This window comes from Papio anubis, chromosome 2, assembly GCF_008728515.1.
Source record: "Papio anubis isolate 15944 chromosome 2, Panubis1.0, whole genome shotgun sequence".
Taxonomy (NCBI): domain Eukaryota; kingdom Metazoa; phylum Chordata; class Mammalia; order Primates; family Cercopithecidae; genus Papio; species Papio anubis.
In genome coordinates, this window is record NC_044977.1 from 173,458,587 (window position 1) to 173,477,262 (window position 18,676).

The 18,676-nt window shown below is 35.0% G+C and overlaps 1 protein-coding gene across 8 annotated transcripts in view; it reads right to left on the reverse strand.

Annotated features, from left to right (window-relative positions):
* SLC4A7 (solute carrier family 4 member 7) overlaps nt 1-18,676 on the reverse strand; it is a 107,502-nt gene that overhangs the window by 15,355 nt on the left and 73,471 nt on the right. For all 8 annotated transcript variants that reach the window (XM_009201817.4, XM_017955971.3, XM_009201819.4 and 5 more), the window contains 9 exons: nt 16,978-17,111; nt 15,270-15,515; nt 12,885-12,990; nt 10,319-10,480; nt 9,813-9,926; nt 7,070-7,231; nt 6,635-6,886; nt 3,868-3,936; nt 2,077-2,250 (listed from right to left, as the gene is read on the reverse strand). In XM_009201817.4, the coding sequence (XP_009200081.1) occupies nt 2,077-2,250; nt 3,868-3,936; nt 6,635-6,886; nt 7,070-7,231; nt 9,813-9,926; nt 10,319-10,480; nt 12,885-12,990; nt 15,270-15,515; nt 16,978-17,111 (1,419 nt within the window). The remainder of the gene's footprint in view (nt 1-2,076; nt 2,251-3,867; nt 3,937-6,634; nt 6,887-7,069; nt 7,232-9,812; nt 9,927-10,318; nt 10,481-12,884; nt 12,991-15,269; nt 15,516-16,977; nt 17,112-18,676) is intronic.

Below are 18,676 nucleotides of genomic sequence, written 5' to 3' on the forward strand. Positions count from 1 at the left end.
CCCTGGAGGCTTCAGAAAGAGCATGTTGCTGCCCACCCCCACATACTGCCTCTGGTTTGTGGTACTTTGTTACAGCAGCCCTTGGAAGCTAATACAATCGCTATTATAAAGCCTTTTTCTTTAAAGGGGTTTTTCTTTTAAAATTTATTCTTAAGTATTTTATGGTTTTTGATCATTGAGAGAGACTGCCTACTAATTCATCAAGTTTTCTAACATGCAGTCACCCTAACACAATTCTTATTAATTCTATTACGGGCTCAGTCTTTTTTGTTTTTAACTAAAATCACTTGGGTTAATACGTATACTCTGACATTTTCAACAAATATGTTAATAATTGCTTTGAAGCCAAAGTATCATTGTCTACTTAATTAAGATATATTAATCTCAGAAATTCTGCTAAATTTACTTGCTAATATTTTAGTTTAAGGTTTTTGCATTTATATTAGTAAGTAGGAAGGCAGCATAGATTTTTTGTGCAACTTAATTAGCCTTGGATGTTAATAACTTGCTAGTTTTTTTTTGAGAAAAAAAATGCATAGGTTTCCATCTTTTCCTTTGGTCTAGAATAATTCAAGAGGGCATTATAATGATCTGTTCTTTAAAACCAAGCTTTTAACCAATCTGACCCTGATACTTTAAGGACAGGTCTTTAACCACTTTTCCAGTTTCTTCTATGCAACTGCGCTATACACAAATTTTATACTTCTAGTGTCAATTTTGGAAATTTAGATATAGTATGAAAATAATCCATTTGTTCCAGGTCAGAGGTCAGCAAACCATAGCACCTGAGTTAAATCTCATCCACCATCTATTTTTGTATAGCCCATAACCTAAGAATGTTTTTTTACAGATAAACATTTGGAATTAACTTGATAGTAGAGAACAAAAACCATGAATCCCGATTAACATAATGTCAAATAAAAAGTAATTCCATTCTTCTAGTAGTCCTATATTTTTAAAATTATTTCTAAAATTTCATCAGTAAGATTACGTAATTACCCACATAACACTCTCGTGACCTACAAAGTCTAAAATGTTTACCATCTGGCCCTTTACAGAAAAAAGTTTATTGACCTCTGCTCTAGATATTCAAATTTACTGATATTCATGCAAGTGTTATTTTCATCAAGTCCCTCGAATCACATCCATATCTCTGGTTATCTCTCTTTTCTCCTTCTTAATCTTGTATATCCATTCTCTCATTTTCTTCTTTACATGGGCTTGGAGTGGTTTATCCATTACTGATTTTTTAAAAAAAAAACTTAGCTGCATCGAAGTCTTCTTGAATAAGAAAGGCAATGAAGTGCATACACCTTCCTCTCAGTGTTTTAGTTGTGCTCAAAGTTTTACACCAACATTGTTATAATTTTCTCTCTTTCAATACCTCTAGATGGTTTTTTTACTCAGTTTTCTATTCAGAAATTATTTAGAACAGTGTTTAATTTCCAAATATTTAAGATTATTTTAGTGGCTTTCCATTATTTATTTCTAATTTAACTATTAGAAAATATTACTTGAGTAATTTTTATAGCTTTTTAAATTCTGTAAGGTTTTCTCTGTGGCCATGTACAAAACCAATTTTTACATGGCATTTACAGAAGAATGTACATTCTCTATTTGTAAAATGCAATATTCTGTGATAATTTAATGAATTATCTTGTCTTATTAAAGTCATCGGTAGTCTTCATTACTTTTTAACTTCCAGATCTGTCAATTTCTGAAAAAGATATATCAAAATATTTTAATAATGAACCATGTTGTTTTGGTTGCTTTGCTTTTACATTTGGAAATGTATTTGTTCCATGAACGTCCTGAATTCTGAAGTTATTTAAAAATACAAAACCGAGTCCTATAGCCTAAGGACTAAAAAGAAAAACAAACAAAAATTTACAAAATAAGAAAACCGAGGTTGGAAACAACTGGTTTGTATCAAGTAACAGCTAATTCACATTTTTCAAACACCGAAGGTACTTAGAACACATTATTCCTTTTCTCAAAGTCAATGATAAATATTAATAAAAAATTACTGTAAAAATATTATTAATTAGTGACAAAGTAAGTGTGAAGAAATCTTACCATCATAGGAAAAACCACTGCAGCAGCTGAAACTTTTATCACCCATAAAAGGACCAAACAAGTAAGCTGAATGACTGTGAAAATATGGACCTTCCAGAGCGGCACGTAACGGAGGTATATCAAATCAGGCTGATGTTTAGCAGGCATTCCAAATAATTTTATACGGTCAAATAACTACATACAGAATAAAAAACAAAGAAGTTTTCAATAAAATATTTCTGCTATTTAGGAGAAGAATCTGTACTCAACTTTAGGATTTTGTGTATTAAACTGTAACTTCCTTGACATTTTCTGATAGTACAGGAGAATGTTACAGCAAGGATTCTCTGGATCCAAAGCAGGGAGGGGGGTAGGGGGGATGTGGCGGGCAGGAACCAAGCAACCACCTGCACTGCTGTAATTAATTTAATCAGAAAACCCAAGCCAAAATGTTTAATTCAGTGGATTAAAATATCTAGACAAACTTATCTGCTATAATTGAATAACACTCTCGTGACCTTTGAACTTGTTTTCTAATGTGCACGACAACAGAATAGTCTGAGTGACTTCTAAGGTTCTTTCCAAATCTAACCAGAAAATAAACTGAGATAACAATTACAATTCTTTACTAATTGAAAATAAAACTGAGCAAATGCCTTCATCTTTTGGAGCTTTAATTTCATCATTTACACACTGTGAATAAGATCAGCACAAAACTCTTAAAAATCACGTGAGATAAGGAAATAATTTCTGGACCAGTGAAGAGTAGATCCCGGATGGTGTTGAAAAAATAAAGATGCTTTCCTGCCACTAGCCTATAAGTTGGAAACTTTAGACAACATCCTTTTCATGAGAAGAGGTGGTCATGTAGTGCTAACTGTGCTTTATGATCATTTTATTTTTTATTTTTTTTGGAGACGGGGTCTCACTCTGTCACCCAGGCTGGAATGCAGTGGCATGACCACAGCTCACAGCAGCCTAAAACTCCTGGGCTCAAGTAATCCTTCTACCTCAGCCTCCTAAGTAGCCAGCACTACACATATACACCACCACAGCCAGCTAATTTTTAAATGTTTTGTAGAGACAGGATCTCACCGCGTTGTCCAGGCTGGTCTCAAACTCCTGGCCTCAGGTGATACTCCTGCCTCAGGCCTTCAGAGTGTTGGGATTACAGACATGAGTCACCATAGCCAGCCTAAATGTTTTATACTAAAATTACATTAGTACAAATCTTAAGAAGTTTTATTAGGTTGTTTCCCAGTAACTACTAAAACAAAACAAAATAATGAAATCACTGGCTTAGCTAATAATCTTCAATAAGTCCTTCTATTTCTGTTTCCTGATTTATATTAGGATTTCTTCCTTTCCTCTCTCCCAACTGGTTAGTGTTTTGAGGATCACAAAATGATGTATCTGCTAGGCTTCATAAGCTGTATTTTGTTACACAAATGGTGGGTCTTGCTATTTTTATAGGAAACTAATATCTACCTTTTTAAGTACCAAAACTTTTTTTTAGTCCAATCCTTTTGATCCTCCCTCTCACTATACTAGTCTTTATTGAGTTATAGGGCTTTTCATTGGCTTCAATTAAAAACAGGTAAGGACCATGTCAGCCCATGACCTCACTCTCTGGAGGAAAAAATGTGCAGTAAGCAAACAATCACTTGGCAAATGTCTGAAGTCTTGAGTTAGGAAACTAACCTGCCCACAAAATGTCAGAGTTGGGAATAAATCACTACCATCATTAAAATAATCTTTACATACTTAAAATATCAAGTTTCTATAGAAAATCATTAAATACTTAAAACTTGCCTGGATTCCTTTTAATGAGGAAACTCCCATATAAAGGAAAACACCATACAGAACAGGCATCGGAATAAACTGTAAATAAAATGACCACAATTAGAACTCATGAGTAGTAAGTACACAAAAACATAATCAGTGAGTAATTACAGGGCTAGAATTAAAAGATCTTTCAATCATGAGGATTAGACCGACCTAACATTTCCACACATAAGAAAATTGCTAATATACAATAACCTGCTTGAAAAATGGCTCATCTTCTACATATTGCTTCCTAAAAAGGGAGTATGTTCACTTAAGAGCAGGGGTACTGTAGTCAGACTTAGTTTTAAGTCAAACTTAACCTTTCTGTACCTCGATTTCTATATCAAGATTATTGTGAAGATTCAATGACTTCAAATACATAAAACACTCAGAAAAGCACCTGATACATATTAACCACACAAAAGGTGACAGCCATCATTATTGCTATCACTACCTGCTGCAGTGAATATTATTATGCAGTAGACTTTACTGAATACAGTAATTAAAATCCACCTCCAAAATAAAATCCTGAATACTTTGGCAGTTATGACGATCCCAAACTGTCTACACAGTTCACACCTATTCATCCTGCAAGAAGGTCTGGCTATTAACAGAACCCATCCATTTACTCGAAAACCACAAAAAGCAGTCTGACCTACGGGAGAAGTGTACTATAAGGAAAAATGAATTAAAAAACTACAGAGGAAAACCACATCTACTACATCTCTTCTAAACAACTTAGCAGGTCTTTCTAAGGACACTGGAAAAAAAGAAAACAATTTATGAAGCAGACATATTTTTAAAAATCCAAGCAATGCCTGTAATCTCAGCATTTTGGGAGGCTGAGGTGGGTAGGTCACCTGCGGCCTTAAGTTCGAGACCAACCTGGCTAACATGGTGAAACCACCATCTCTACCAAAAACACAAAAAGTAGCTGGGAATGGTGGCATGTGCCTGTAGTCCCAGCTACTCGGGAGGCTGAGGCTGAGAATCATTTGAACCCAGGAGGCAGAGGTTGTACTGAGCCAAGATCATGCCACTGCACTCCAGCTTAGGTGATGGAGTGAGACTCAAAAAAAAAAAGAAAAGAATGCTCGGAAAAGGAAACAATAAGAATGGGAAAAGCTCATGAAAATTAAATCTATAAACATCAAAATAACTAAAATTTTGTAGTAACAATTTTGATAAGACTGAAGACCAATATAATGACATGAAAAAAGGAGGAAATTTTCTTTAATAGCAAGGGTGAGGAGGGATAAGAATGTTAGACCAAATCCAAAAGGTCTGAGATCTGTTTAGCTGGAGTTGAAGAAATTTGTAACAGAGACAGTAGATGAAAGGGAAGTAAACAGGGGAAGAAAATTCCCCACAGCAGAAGGCACAAGTTTCTTGAGGAAACTCACAGAGACTAAGCAGAGTAAATGAAAAGCCCCTAACTGCCCCCCTAAGGATCTGAATGAGATTTCACAAAAATGAAAGTTAAAAACAATTTTTTGGTTTATCTTACAGAAAAGAGGGAAAAGGTCTCCATAGAAGTACAAAAACCAAATAGATTTCAGATTTCTCATTAGAAAATTGGTCTCTAGAAAACAATGACTTGAAGATCCAAAAGAAAATTATTTTGAACATCTAACTATGGATCAAAGGTTGAGGTAAACAGAGACATTTTGAAATACGCAAGAACTCTGAACAAGTTCACCACTCATGGTACCATGTGTAAAAAGAATTTATCAATACAAAAAATGAATACAAGGAAAAACGGGAACCTGCATATACAATTTTTTACAGTAAGGGAAGGCAACAGATATTAGAAAGACTTATTTGGCCTCGAGGCTTGGGCTGGAGTAAAATAGGGTGTATTTCTGCCTCCCTGCAGGCAAATCACACTGCTTAGTCCTCACAATCATACTGCTTAGTCCCCAGCAAATATCATCATAATATCATTTATGTGTTCCCAGAGGGTATAAATTTCTGTAATCTAACTTACAGGAGAAGCAAGGAAGGCTTATCATCATAGCACAAAATGTAAATGTTAATAACAACTTTTACAATAATAAAATTAAAAATAAAAGCCAACAAGAGGGATGTGATGGAAGAGAGAATGAGAATAGAGTCATAGGTGAAAGACACAACAACTTTAGGTCAGAAGCTCTCAAACTCTGTGGTCTCAAGACCCCTTTATACACTTAAAAATTACTGAGGTCATTTCCCCTCCCCCACAAATACTTTTGTTTATGAGTGTTTTATACATATTGATATTTGCCATATTATTTTTTGTTTTTTGAGACAGGATCTCACTTTGTCACCCAGGTTGGAGTGCAGTGGCCCAATCACGGCTCACTGCAGCCTTGACCTCCCAGGTTCAAGCGATCCTCCACCTCAGCCTCCTGAGTAGCTGGGACCACAGGAGCACGCCACCATACCTGGCTAATTATTTTTATTTTTATAGAGACAGGGTCTCACTATGTTGCCCAGGCTGGTCTTGAAACACCTGGCCTCAAGCAATCCTCCTGCCTTGGCCTCCCAAAGTGCTGGAATTACAGGCGTGAGCCACTGCACCTGGCATACATTATTTTAAAAATATACACAGCTTAACACTGAAATGCTTGCTATACTAAAAACCCAATGAAATTATTTCCCAAGTAAACTGTGGAAAACAAACCCAATTTTAGATATTTTAAGTTTCATTTTCACATAACTAAGTATAAATGTTATAATAAGACTGTAAAACATTGCAATAAAGAGATTTTACCTTTAGGACTGAAGTCATGAACACAGAGAGGCCCATTAGAATAAAAATCATTAGCCCTGTAACCCGCTGTTCACGAATTCCCAAAAACTTGGGTTGTTCCCCTGGAGCAGAACATTCAGATTCAACTTTTAAGCTGTTGACATGACTTATTGACAACACTGTTGCAGCCACAAACCATGGAAGTCCCATGACAGAGCAAACTCCCAACATAATGCCAACCATGAGCAAATCAAGGTGATAGCCAGCTCCTTTCTGAAAAGTGAAAAGAACATAAGTATCTGTAAGTCTAAATTGTTCCCTCAATTTAACATTCTACACTAATTATAAAGAGGGAAGAAGCTAATTTTCATCTTACATCTTTTAATGTTCCAATCATTACGAAAACATCTCAAACCCTTGAAGAATCACAATGCTTAAGGCAAATTCTAAAATTACCTTCAATTTGTGCTCCTTTCGGTTTATAATTACAGCTGTGATTTGTTGATCCATAAAAATGAGAATAGTACAAAGCAAAGCAGGAATAGCAGCTATTAATAAGGTCCACCAAGGATTATCTCCCAGTGGGTTTATGATCCACCCTCTCTCTGGATGAGTAGGCTGTTAAAAAATTAAAAATAATTTTTAAAAAGTCTCCTTGCTGTATTGCACTAAATTTCCATAACACAGACTCGATCTGTTCCAAGAAATACCAAGGAATGGGAAATAATTTAAATCTTGAACTATATGGTGAATTATTTTCAAAGATGGCCACAGTAATTCTTCCTATCCCTACAAGTGTACCTTCTGGCATGTGACTCAGTCAATCTTTCCACCTAGAGGTGGAGGCTGCTTCCTTAACCCCTGAAACCAGGATGACCCTGTCACTTACTTTAACCCACAGAATAAGGCCAAAGTGATACTATGTGATTTCTAAGTCTTAACCTTAACGAACCTTGCAGCTTCTTCTCTAGCCCTCTTTGAACCCTGAGATTATTACGCTGTTGAGTAAGCCTAGATAAGCTTTCTTGAGGATAAGACTATCCTCAATATAGTCTATATGGTAGTGGGTGTCGGGGGCAGTTCACCAGGCAACTATCCCAGCTGCTTCAACCATCTGAGCTGAGGCCTCAGATATACGAATGAAGGCATATTGCCCCCACTGATGGCTGCACCCCATAGAGCAGACCACAAACCAGCTAAGCCTAGTCTCAACTGCCACAGAATTATAAACAAATAAAGTGCTGTTATTCAAAAGTTTGCTATGTAGAAATTGATAAGCAAACTGGAATGTCATTTCCACATGTTCCAGCATAATTCATATAAGGTAAAATCAATCTATCTACTAAACTCCTAAACTAAACTGCTTTATAAGTCCTCAGACTTAGTGATTTTGACAGGATCAGTACTAAATCAGAATTAGTCCTCAATACATGGTATTTTCAAAGAAACTACTAACAAAAATAAGGCACTTTATGAGATACTAATACATTTTGACAGTACAATATAAGATTTATTTTATAGCAATTTTTTTTTTAAGATCAAGAGAGTTTAGTATGTTTGGGAGAATACCACATATATTGAAACCAAAAACATATGTTTTTATTACCTCAACTCGGTATTAAGCTTGTTTCTTCTTCATGAAAACATTTGTCAATATAAAAGGGAAATTTAATACTTTCAAAGTTCAGGTAATTCAATCTTTCCACACTAATATATATTAAACTACCTCACACTCAATATTGTATATGAATAAAAATATTTTATTCTACTTATACAATGCCATTTACTCTTAAGAGTTCCTTGATTTGTTTCCCTAAGTATATTTTATGCCCCCTGAAATCAGCCTATTTATTACCTCAAAGTCATATCAATAAATGAATAACAAGGACATATTTAAGAACTAGAACAAGGAACTTAGGCCAGGATTATAGGAAATTACATCAAGTTTTGAACCAATACTAATTCACAGTTTCATTTATTTATATATTCTCATAAAATAAGCTTAAAGTTTAATATTTTCATATTTTTATGTTAGAAACACAGACTTTCTAAAAATTGTTGGCAGATCATTTTCCACCTGTGTACCCTACTTTAAAAGACCACTGGCTTTAAAAATAACATTTTTTGGTCTCAGTGCAATATTATAAAATTAAATGATCTTCATTATATTCCTTATTTCAGATCCCCTTTAAACCAGATGCTTCTGAAATAAGTCATATAACTTTAAATTAAATATAACCAGTGACACTACTCAAAATGTCTTTCCTTTTAGAATAAACAAAGGAGGATGGAAGAAAACAAAAACAGAGCAGAAGGAAAATGAATGTATTCAATTTGCTAATGAAAGCAGAAAATTCAAATGGATGTTCAGATCAAATAGCATTTTTCTTATAGAACACATTTCGTTTTCTCCTTATGCTACCGGAAATTGTTACATGGAACTTTCCAACTACTGTCAGATATATTACCCTTCTAGAAATTTAACTAGACCCTCTGTGCCACTCCTAGAAAATTCAATTTTAGGTTACCTTTTTTTTTTTTTTTTTTTTGAGACAGAGTTTCTCTCTTATTGCCCAGTCTGGAGTGCAATGGCATGGTCTCAGCTAACTGCAACCTCCGCCTCCTGGGTTCAAGCAATTCTCCTGCCTCAGCCTCCTGAGTAGCGGGATTACAGGCGCCCGCCACCTTGCCTGGCTAATTGTTGTATTTTTAGTAGAGACAGGGTTTCACCATGTTGGCCAGGTTGGTCTCGAACTCCTGACCTCAAGTGATCCACCTGCCTTGGCCTCCCAAAGTGCTGGGATTACAGGCACAAGTCACTGCACCCGGCCTGGGTTACTTCTTTATAAAAGAATAAAGGGTGTTTCCTTCTCCCTGGAAGGTACAGCAAGAATTCCAGGTAGCAGAGCAAAGACTTTTTTTTTTTTTTTTAATGGCTCCCTACATCTTACCACGATATTTTCATTCACTCTCTCTAATGGACCAGCATTGATACTTTTAAGTTCACATGTCTCTTTTCTGTCCATATTGTCATTGTTTATATATATATGAAAAACACATATAAATTATTTCCTTTCAAAGCATCAGCTCTTCAGAGAGACTACATACTTTTGAAAAATAACTACTGAGAAAATAGTATCTTGCATTAAAGTAGTATGGTATTCCCAAGTAACAAACAGCCACTCGTTTTAATCCTTACCTCAAATTTTTCAGGAACATGAAGTTTAGGAGATGGAACTCCTACAAGGTAGTCAATTGTAACCATTATTACAATTGTGAGAAACACGGCAAAATCACTGATTGTCGATCGCACCTATGTTAAAGGGATCATGTTAATATAAACACAGAAATACTATGTGTTCTTGCTAAATAATTCACATTTTTCATTGATAAAACTGCCACTACAACGTATAAATGGAGCTTTTAACTAGTGACAATGTTAACAGTGAAACACATTTATATTTAATTCTTTCCAAAAATATAAGAAACACATTTCACAACTAACCTAGCAACTCTTATGGTACTGTCATCTTCCTACTGTGAGCTCAGGCATGTAATACACATTTTTCACTATGAATAATTTCTTTATTAACCAGCTGGCATAGAGTATTAACCCCAAAAAATGTATTACCATTTTGAAATAAACCAAGGAAATAAAAACCAAAAATATGAGCATTACCAGAATTCCAAAATTACATCAGTTACCTTGGTAGGAAAGTAACGCTTGGTCTTAAATTGCTTGAGGAATGAAGACAGAAAAAATGTTGTGAAAAACAAGATGACACACCAGAAGAGCACATCTGGAATATAAGGTCCATGATGACCACAAGCTGACCCTAAGAATACACCATGAAGTTTTTTACATTCCTGGAAAAAAGGAGAGAGAAAACAGAGAATGGGGGATTCTTAAGTATTCAATAAATTATTATGAATTTCATTGACTCATGAGATGCAACTGATTGTAAGAGGCACCATTATTTTGTTTTCCTTATGAAAAAAAACCTCATCCAGTCAACTATAACACACTACCAACTAATTGTAATATATATCCTGAGTTCAAGATATTATAATTTGAAAAATATGTGCATCTCAAATCACTAAAATACAGTATTTTGCCAAGTCACTTCATATACTCCTTTCTTTCAATTCCATATTCCCTATAGTGAAAGCCTCGTAGTATTATTTGTGAAATGTTTCTTCTGCATTCTTGCTTGTCCACAATTTTACCGCTTTTGTCTCTGAACAAGTGGTTTAAAACAAAAAAAGCAGACAGAAAATTAATACTACGCTCTTTTATGATGCTGGACAAGACACGGCTACAGTATCTAAATTAAAATCAGTAATAAAAATTGTGTTTAGCTTTTCTGACTTGACTCAGTACCTTCAGACTAAAAGCACAGGACCATGAGCAGTAAAATGACTGTTAAAATATTTCCATTAACAAAATCAGTAACATATTAATATAGCATAATAAAATGCAATTATAGAAACTACTGACTTCATTTTCAGTTAAAAAAAAAAATAACTGAAAGGCAACCAGAGATTAACAGAAGTACATGCCACTAAAGTTCTCCTTTTTCTTACTTATAATCTAATGAAGCTCATTTTAACAAGTCAGTTGTACCAAAAGAAAAATAGTTAAATGTTCCATTATTTTCACATGCCATGTGCTGAGATTAGTAAACCTAATCCATTCCATGGACCATGAAATTAAAAGCTATACCATTACCAGAAACACAAAAAAACCCACCCGGCAAGGCCCCTTGGGATAACATGAAAACACTTATATCAATGAAAGACATCTGACCCATCATGAAATGAATTCTTTGTAACAAATCACTTTCATTTGAACACCTCTATTAACTATACCTCTTCCTTAACAAAAATGACTTTTTAAATATAAAATAGTAAAGCATGAATCTATGTTTTATCTTTTATTTGTTTTTAGAGACAGGGTCTCATTCTGTCGCCCAGGCTGGTGAGCAATGATGCTATCACAGATCACTGTAATCTCCAACTCCTGGGCTCAAGTGATTCTCCCTCCTTAGCCTCCCAATAAGTTAGCTACACACGTGAGTCACAATACCAGGGTAATTTTTTAATTTTTATAGAGATGGTACCTTGCTATGTTGCCCAGGCTGGTCTCTAACTCCTGACCTCAAGCAATACTCCCGGCCTTGTCCTCCCAGAGTGCTAAGGTTACAGGTGTGAACCACCATGCCTGGCAATTTTTACTGCTTTAAATCAGCACTGCCCAATAGACATATTAGATGACGCAGATAATGTAACATTTCAATCACAGAAATAATGGAAATACAGAAGCCAGTAGTCACATGAATTGACTGAACACCTGAAATGTGGCTGGTTAACTGAAAAACTAAACTTTTAATTAATCTTAAGTTTAAATAGACACATGTGGCTAATGGCTACTGTATTGGACAATACAGCTTAAATTATCAGTGGGATTAAATTTCAGTTAATATCCTTCAAATTATATAGTTATAAACTAACTATCATCTTAGTAAGAAAGGAATGACCTACAGTTACTTATACGATATAAAAAGCACAAGGGTAGCTCAAGGGACCTTAGTCTTAATTCTAACTACTGGCAAACTTTACATCCTTATTTCTAACTCCCAGGCTTGAAAATGTCAAAAATAAATATTCCAGGGTTAGGACAATATTCCCCCAACAGAACACAAACATCTGTAACAGTATTCAGCACACAGTAGGTGTTCATTACATGTTGTTATCCTTTTTCGTTTCTCTTCCCTTAATGTTCAACCCAGACTAGTCTTGATGAGTTAGACAAGGTTAACTTAGACATTTAGGACATTAACACAGCTCTTCAAGATCTTCTAAATAAGCTGTCAATGGAGCAGATGAACTGATAAAAAGGCAGTATAAGTGGATATAAAATATTGTAAAGTCCAGTACATGCAGCCACAGTCCCAGTAAACACTTCCTTTGAACGTATCAATCTAAGTAGAATTAGAAAACAGAAGTATATTCACATCTTTATACTGTTCATATCTTGGAAGTCAAATATAATTCCCCTTATCTCTCATGCCAGTTCCATTCTTTTCAGCCTATACTTTTCAGCGCATGATACATAAAAAAGTTGCAACTACCATCTGGTCAAAACAACACTACGTACTGAAAACATACTACCTATCCATCAATCAAGAAGAAAATGTATGTCTAATTAGAAAAAGCTAAAAGAACCAGATCAATATCTATTACAAAACCCTTTATTTCAAAATTTACTCACAGAAACAGTAAGATTTCTCCAGGAAATATTGTGTGCTGTTATATTCTCTTTCTTCCATTGTGCTAGAGTTTCATTGCTGGGGTTAGGAGGTTCAGTACATACACATCTGAGAAATTAGAGTAGTATACATTTTTAAGGATCCTGAATTTCATGCTTACATTTCACTAAATCAATTACACAATGTGGTAGTTTTTAACTTCTTTTTTTTTCCTACATTGCAAAGCATGGAGACTAGAAAGTGAAAAATACATCAGAAACAACAGAATGAAATAAAGTTTGGGTTATAGAAATAAAATAAAACCAATACAAATATCAAAATGTTTAGTTAATGAAGCTAGTTATGTCCCTGGCAGGGGGCACTATTTTACTTAAAAATCTGAGATGATTCCACCATGTTTATCAAGATTAGTCTCCACTAAAGCTGATCTACTCAACCTCCATAGCAGTCACTGCTGTCTCCCGCCACTCCCCCATAGCATGTACAGATTCCCAATAAGTTATACTACCATTAATTATTTATAACTGACAAGCCCTACCTACTCACAGTCACCCTTTGTTGATCTTAAGGCTCATTCTTAAGGAAATAAATAAAAAACAGTTTCTCATCAGGACAGGACTAGGAGAGTCATAAGGAAATCAGAGTTCAGTTCATATCCAGAACTATTTCAACCGCCTAAAGCTAGAACACACATAAGCAAAGAAACTTTTAAATATGGACTTAAAAGATGAAAAGAAATAATCATGAACGTTCCAAACTAGATTATGAACTGTTTGAGAAAAGGCAAAAAGACAAACTTTAGAGTCCATTCAGGCGCTTTTAGTAGCTGACTGACCTAATGCAAGTTTTAACCTCCAAGGCCGTCAGCTTCTTCATACACAAAAGGGGCTATGATGTGAATAAGTAACACTACAAATACAAATTTATAATATAAATTAGGCAACACTCCTAACACAGTGCCTGCAGACGCTCACAGAATGTTGACCAAATAAATGTAATTCACATGTAATTACCCAGTTAACTAGAAGGAAACACTGCTCTAACTGGCTGACATTAACTATAAAAGGCATGCTTTATAAAGGTCAAAGAAGCAAAAGGCAAGGAAAGAAAGTTAAAAAAAAAAATTGTTTAAATTAAAGCTTCTAAGAGGAAAGAAGATAGCATATAATAGATTCGGCATCATAGTGTCACTAGTATATTCAAATAGGTCAGTGTCTTACAGGAATTTTCATACCCTCTTTATTCTGTCCGTCAAAGTTGAGAGTGTGCAAGGAAAGGTAGCAGGGGAAGAACGAATGAACAAAAGGGGGAAGTACATGTATCTGGGGCTTAGGTGGGTAGAAAAAGAAAAGTTGTATCCTTCTGTGTCTTTTGGCAACCATATTTTTCCCTGTAAATCAATCAAATGCAGTTCCACATTTACACCAGGCGTGACTGCTAAAGACAGCAAATAAAGGCATCTACTTAAATATATCTACTTTCAAAAGCCTATTTTACACTTATTGAATACACTTGCCAAACTTTTGTAACTATTATACATTTATTTTCAAGTCCTATTTTATTCTAGAATTTAAAAAGATTTTCATTGCACATGTGCCTTATCAAAGCGAAAACACTAAACAGCAGACGAATGTATTGAAATAACTTTCAGTAAAAATTATCAAGCTTCAGCCGGGCTCAGTGGCTCATGCCTGTAATCCCAGCACTTTGGGAGGCCGAGGCAGGTGGATCACCTGAGGTCAGGAGATCGAGACCAACTTGGCCAACATGGCGAAACCCTGTCTCTACTAAAAATACAAAAATTAGCCAGGCACGGTGATACCTGCCTGTAATACCAGCTACTGGGGGGCTGAGGCAGGAAGATCACTTGAACCGGGGAGGCAGAGGCTGCAGTTAGCTGAGATTGTGCCACTGCACTCCAGTCTGGGCAACAGAGAGAGACTCTGTCTCCAAAAAAATCAAGCTTCAGAAATATTAATGAAGACGAAAAATTTGAAAACCATTTAAAAAAAGTCTACATTACATTATACATCTAGGATTTAAAGAATATAAGATCCAATGTAATAACTGCCTGATTCAAATATATAGTGGATCAGTTGCCAAACAATCAAATTTAAATTGGCCAATCCAATTCAAACAGAAGACCAAAACATACACATGTGAATAAGCTATTTCAGTGAACAAAAAACACTGAATTTAATCAACTATATTTTTGTCCATTGAATGCTGTGACAAAATCTCATCTGAAACAACCACATCACTAACACATGGCTAATTAAGGAGTTATAGCTAGTTACCCTATCAGACGGCAAAAAAATTCATTTTCTGAGGCTCTGACATCTCTGTAAAAACACATTTTAATATTAGGAGAAAAGAGAAATACTTACGAGTAGCTGGTCAGTTTATCTAAGTTGTTGTGCATATTAAATGCGTATGTTTCTCCTAAATCAAAGAGCTTCTCCAAAGCCTCGTAGATGAATATGATGCAAATAAGGGCTGCAAAAGCCTCTTCTGTAAATCGAGTAATATAACACACAAGGCTGCTTGCATCTGTTGCAACCAAAACAATGCACAAAAAAGAAGTCCACAGACCAATACTGGTTCTTAAAGACAGATAAGAAAGTTGATAATCTCTGTTTAGAAAGAAAAATATGAATATGATAAACATGTGTGGAATAGTATTTGTACCTAAAATTTTTCATAGCAAGCAATGGAACAGCATGAAAACATGATTCCTAAAAGAGAATGAATTCCAGAATGACAAAATAACGACTAGAGAAAACTGTATCTTTTTCTGCTTCAACTGAAGACTAGCTTATTAATAGATTCGTTTATTACACTTATATAAAAGATTTACAGTGAAAATCTACTAGGCGATAAATATTTCAAAATCATTACAGCTCACTTTCTAAATCAGTTATGAGTAAATGACAGGTATGGTGTCTATATGAAAAAACAATAGCATCTTACTCTCTCTAAAGATCCAGACGTCATGTGTATCAATACAGTAATCAGCTCCAACATTATTACCATCACTACCACTACTCTCCTCTCCCACCATTATCACCACAGAAAGTGATTTCTTATTTTAAACCTCAAGAAATTACTACCAGAATCTATACTTCAGGTCACTGCATTCTCTATTTGTCTACGTGGCATGCCAGATTGGAATCAGATTCAGCTTGTTTAGTGCGTACAAAATCAGAAAGACAGCTGGATCCATCAAATATGTAATAGCATCAAGTTGTTTCAAACTAAAATATACAAACTTCATTAACGTCACAAAAGGAAGAATACTAGAGGCTGGGCACGGTGGCTCACGCCTGTAATCCCAACCTTTGGGAGACCAAGGCAGATGGATCACCTGACGTCACGAGTTCGAGACCAGCCTGGCCAACATGGTTAAACCCCATCTCTACTGAAAATACAACAATTAGCCAGGTGTGGTGGCGGCGCCAGTAATCCCAGATACTTGGGAGGTTGAGGCAGGAGAATCACTTGAACCTGGGAGGCAGAAGTTGCAGTGAGCCAAGATCGCACCACTGCACTCTAGCCTGGACAACAGAGTGAGACTCAGTCTCAAATAAATAAATAAATAAATAAATAAAATAAGGAACAGTATTAGCCATGCTGAATTCAAAGTCTAACAGCTACAGTACCCTATATTCATTTCTACAGTGTGAGCAACCTCACCAATGGAAACTGACACTTCACTCTGATTGCTTCAACCCAATTCAGATTAACACCTTCTTACTGGTTTAAATTTGTTAGCACAAAGGATTTGTATTTAGCCCTCAAGTGATCTGCTTATCAGCATTCAAATCCACTGATTTTATACTCAAGGACAATCTTACTTTCTTCATCTCCAAGTTACTGGATTAAGAATGGAAGGGGCCAGAGTATGGTCAATCATACAGTAGCTCAAAAATAATGAGAATGTGCATATATTGACCAAATTACTTTTCAGCAATTAAATAACTCCCTTCTAAGTTAATAAACAATTTCATATATAATTGTGTGTGTGTATATATATATATACACACAAACAAACACACACACAAACACATGTGATAAGTAGAGAGGGCTATTACTTACCTGCAGAATTTATATAAAATTTTTTCAAACACTAGAACTGGACCTGTGCTCCCCAATATTGTTAGAGGTTGCCCAGCAAACAAAGAATAGGCAATCCCAGTTAATGATGCTCCAAAAAGAGACTCTATTGCACTCTGTTTAAGGAAAAAAGAAATGAATAAAAGCAATACATCATAAACATTTCTCTAACCTACTATAACACTTGTAAGACATCTGGAAAATAAAAATACTCATCAAGCAGTTATAAAACCAACACCACTTTAAGTTTTTAATTTAAAATATAAAAAATTACAAATACATTTTAAATACACAAGAAAAAAATTCTTTCTTTTTGTATATTAAAAAACTTTTGCAATCATCCTTAATTCAAAACTCAATACAGGTTGAGTATCCCTAATCCAAAACTCCACACTCCAAACTTTCTGAGTGCCAATACGACACTCAAAAGGAAATGCTCATTAGAGCACTTCAGATTTCAGATTAAGGATGTTCAGCCAGAAGTATAATCCTAAAAAAAAATCCAAAATCTGAACTACTTCTGGTTCCAAGCGTTTCAGATAAGGGATACTCAACCTGTGCTGTGGGATGAAAGGAGCAAAGAATAAATGGGAGAGACACACACGAGGGCTTCAACTTTGTAAGTTTCATTTCTTAGGTCTGTGAGTACAGAAGGCTATGTATTATTTTCAATACTTCTATATGGCTGAAATAGTTCATTTTAAAAATAAAAAATAGTAAATAATATGGTGCTACAAAAAAGAACTGCTATAAAAAGATCTTTCAAATAGGTGATAAATCAACATGTGACTATCTTTCTCAAACTGATTTCTAAACGGCAAAACTTTCCACATATTTTCAAGAAATTAATCTAATATGATAGGCTTAATCAATTATCAAAACTGAAATACTTAACAAAATAAATGAGAAAAATCTCCTCAAAATAATTTATAGTAACCATAAATGACAAAGTATCACTAAAGTTTGGCAAGAAAAGATAAAGAGAAAATGAAAGACTAAGAGAATTTAAACGTTAGCACACTAATTTTGTACAACCACCACCATTACATTCTAACTAATTAGGCTATCAGATGATTAGCTATGCCACTAGAAAAAGGAAGTAAGGAATGAATAGTTTACCATATACAAACATCAAGGTCAACTGGAAAGTACTATCCAGAAAAGCCAGCCCATTAATTGGTAAAGGGAAGGAAAAAAGAAGCTTGTAAGAAACAATCCTGCTGAAATGAGAGGCAGCGCAGCAACAGGCAAAGAGGAGGGCTTCCGAAACTAGATTTCCAGTGGGAAGACTGACTACTACTAGGTGTTCAGCCATGGCCATATCTTAACCTTTCTAAGCCTAAGCTTTCTCACTTTGAAATGGAGGTGATAACTAGAACATAAATAGTATTTGCAAAAACACCTAGCAAGCATGGTGTCTGGCACACAGAATACAGTCAATGAATGGTAGCAATTCTCATCATCAGCTAGAACAGCATCTTCCAAAATCAAAATCACAAAATAACAGTAAGCAATGAAAGTATACTTCCACTATTAGAATAAAAATAGGACCAAACTCAAAGATAAACAAATTTATCTTTTGGCAACATAAAGGGGAAGTGTCCATGTTAATGACACATTTGTTAATTATATGGCCTAAATTTGTTTTCTTGCCTGTGGAGAAAATGTTTGTTCTCAGAAG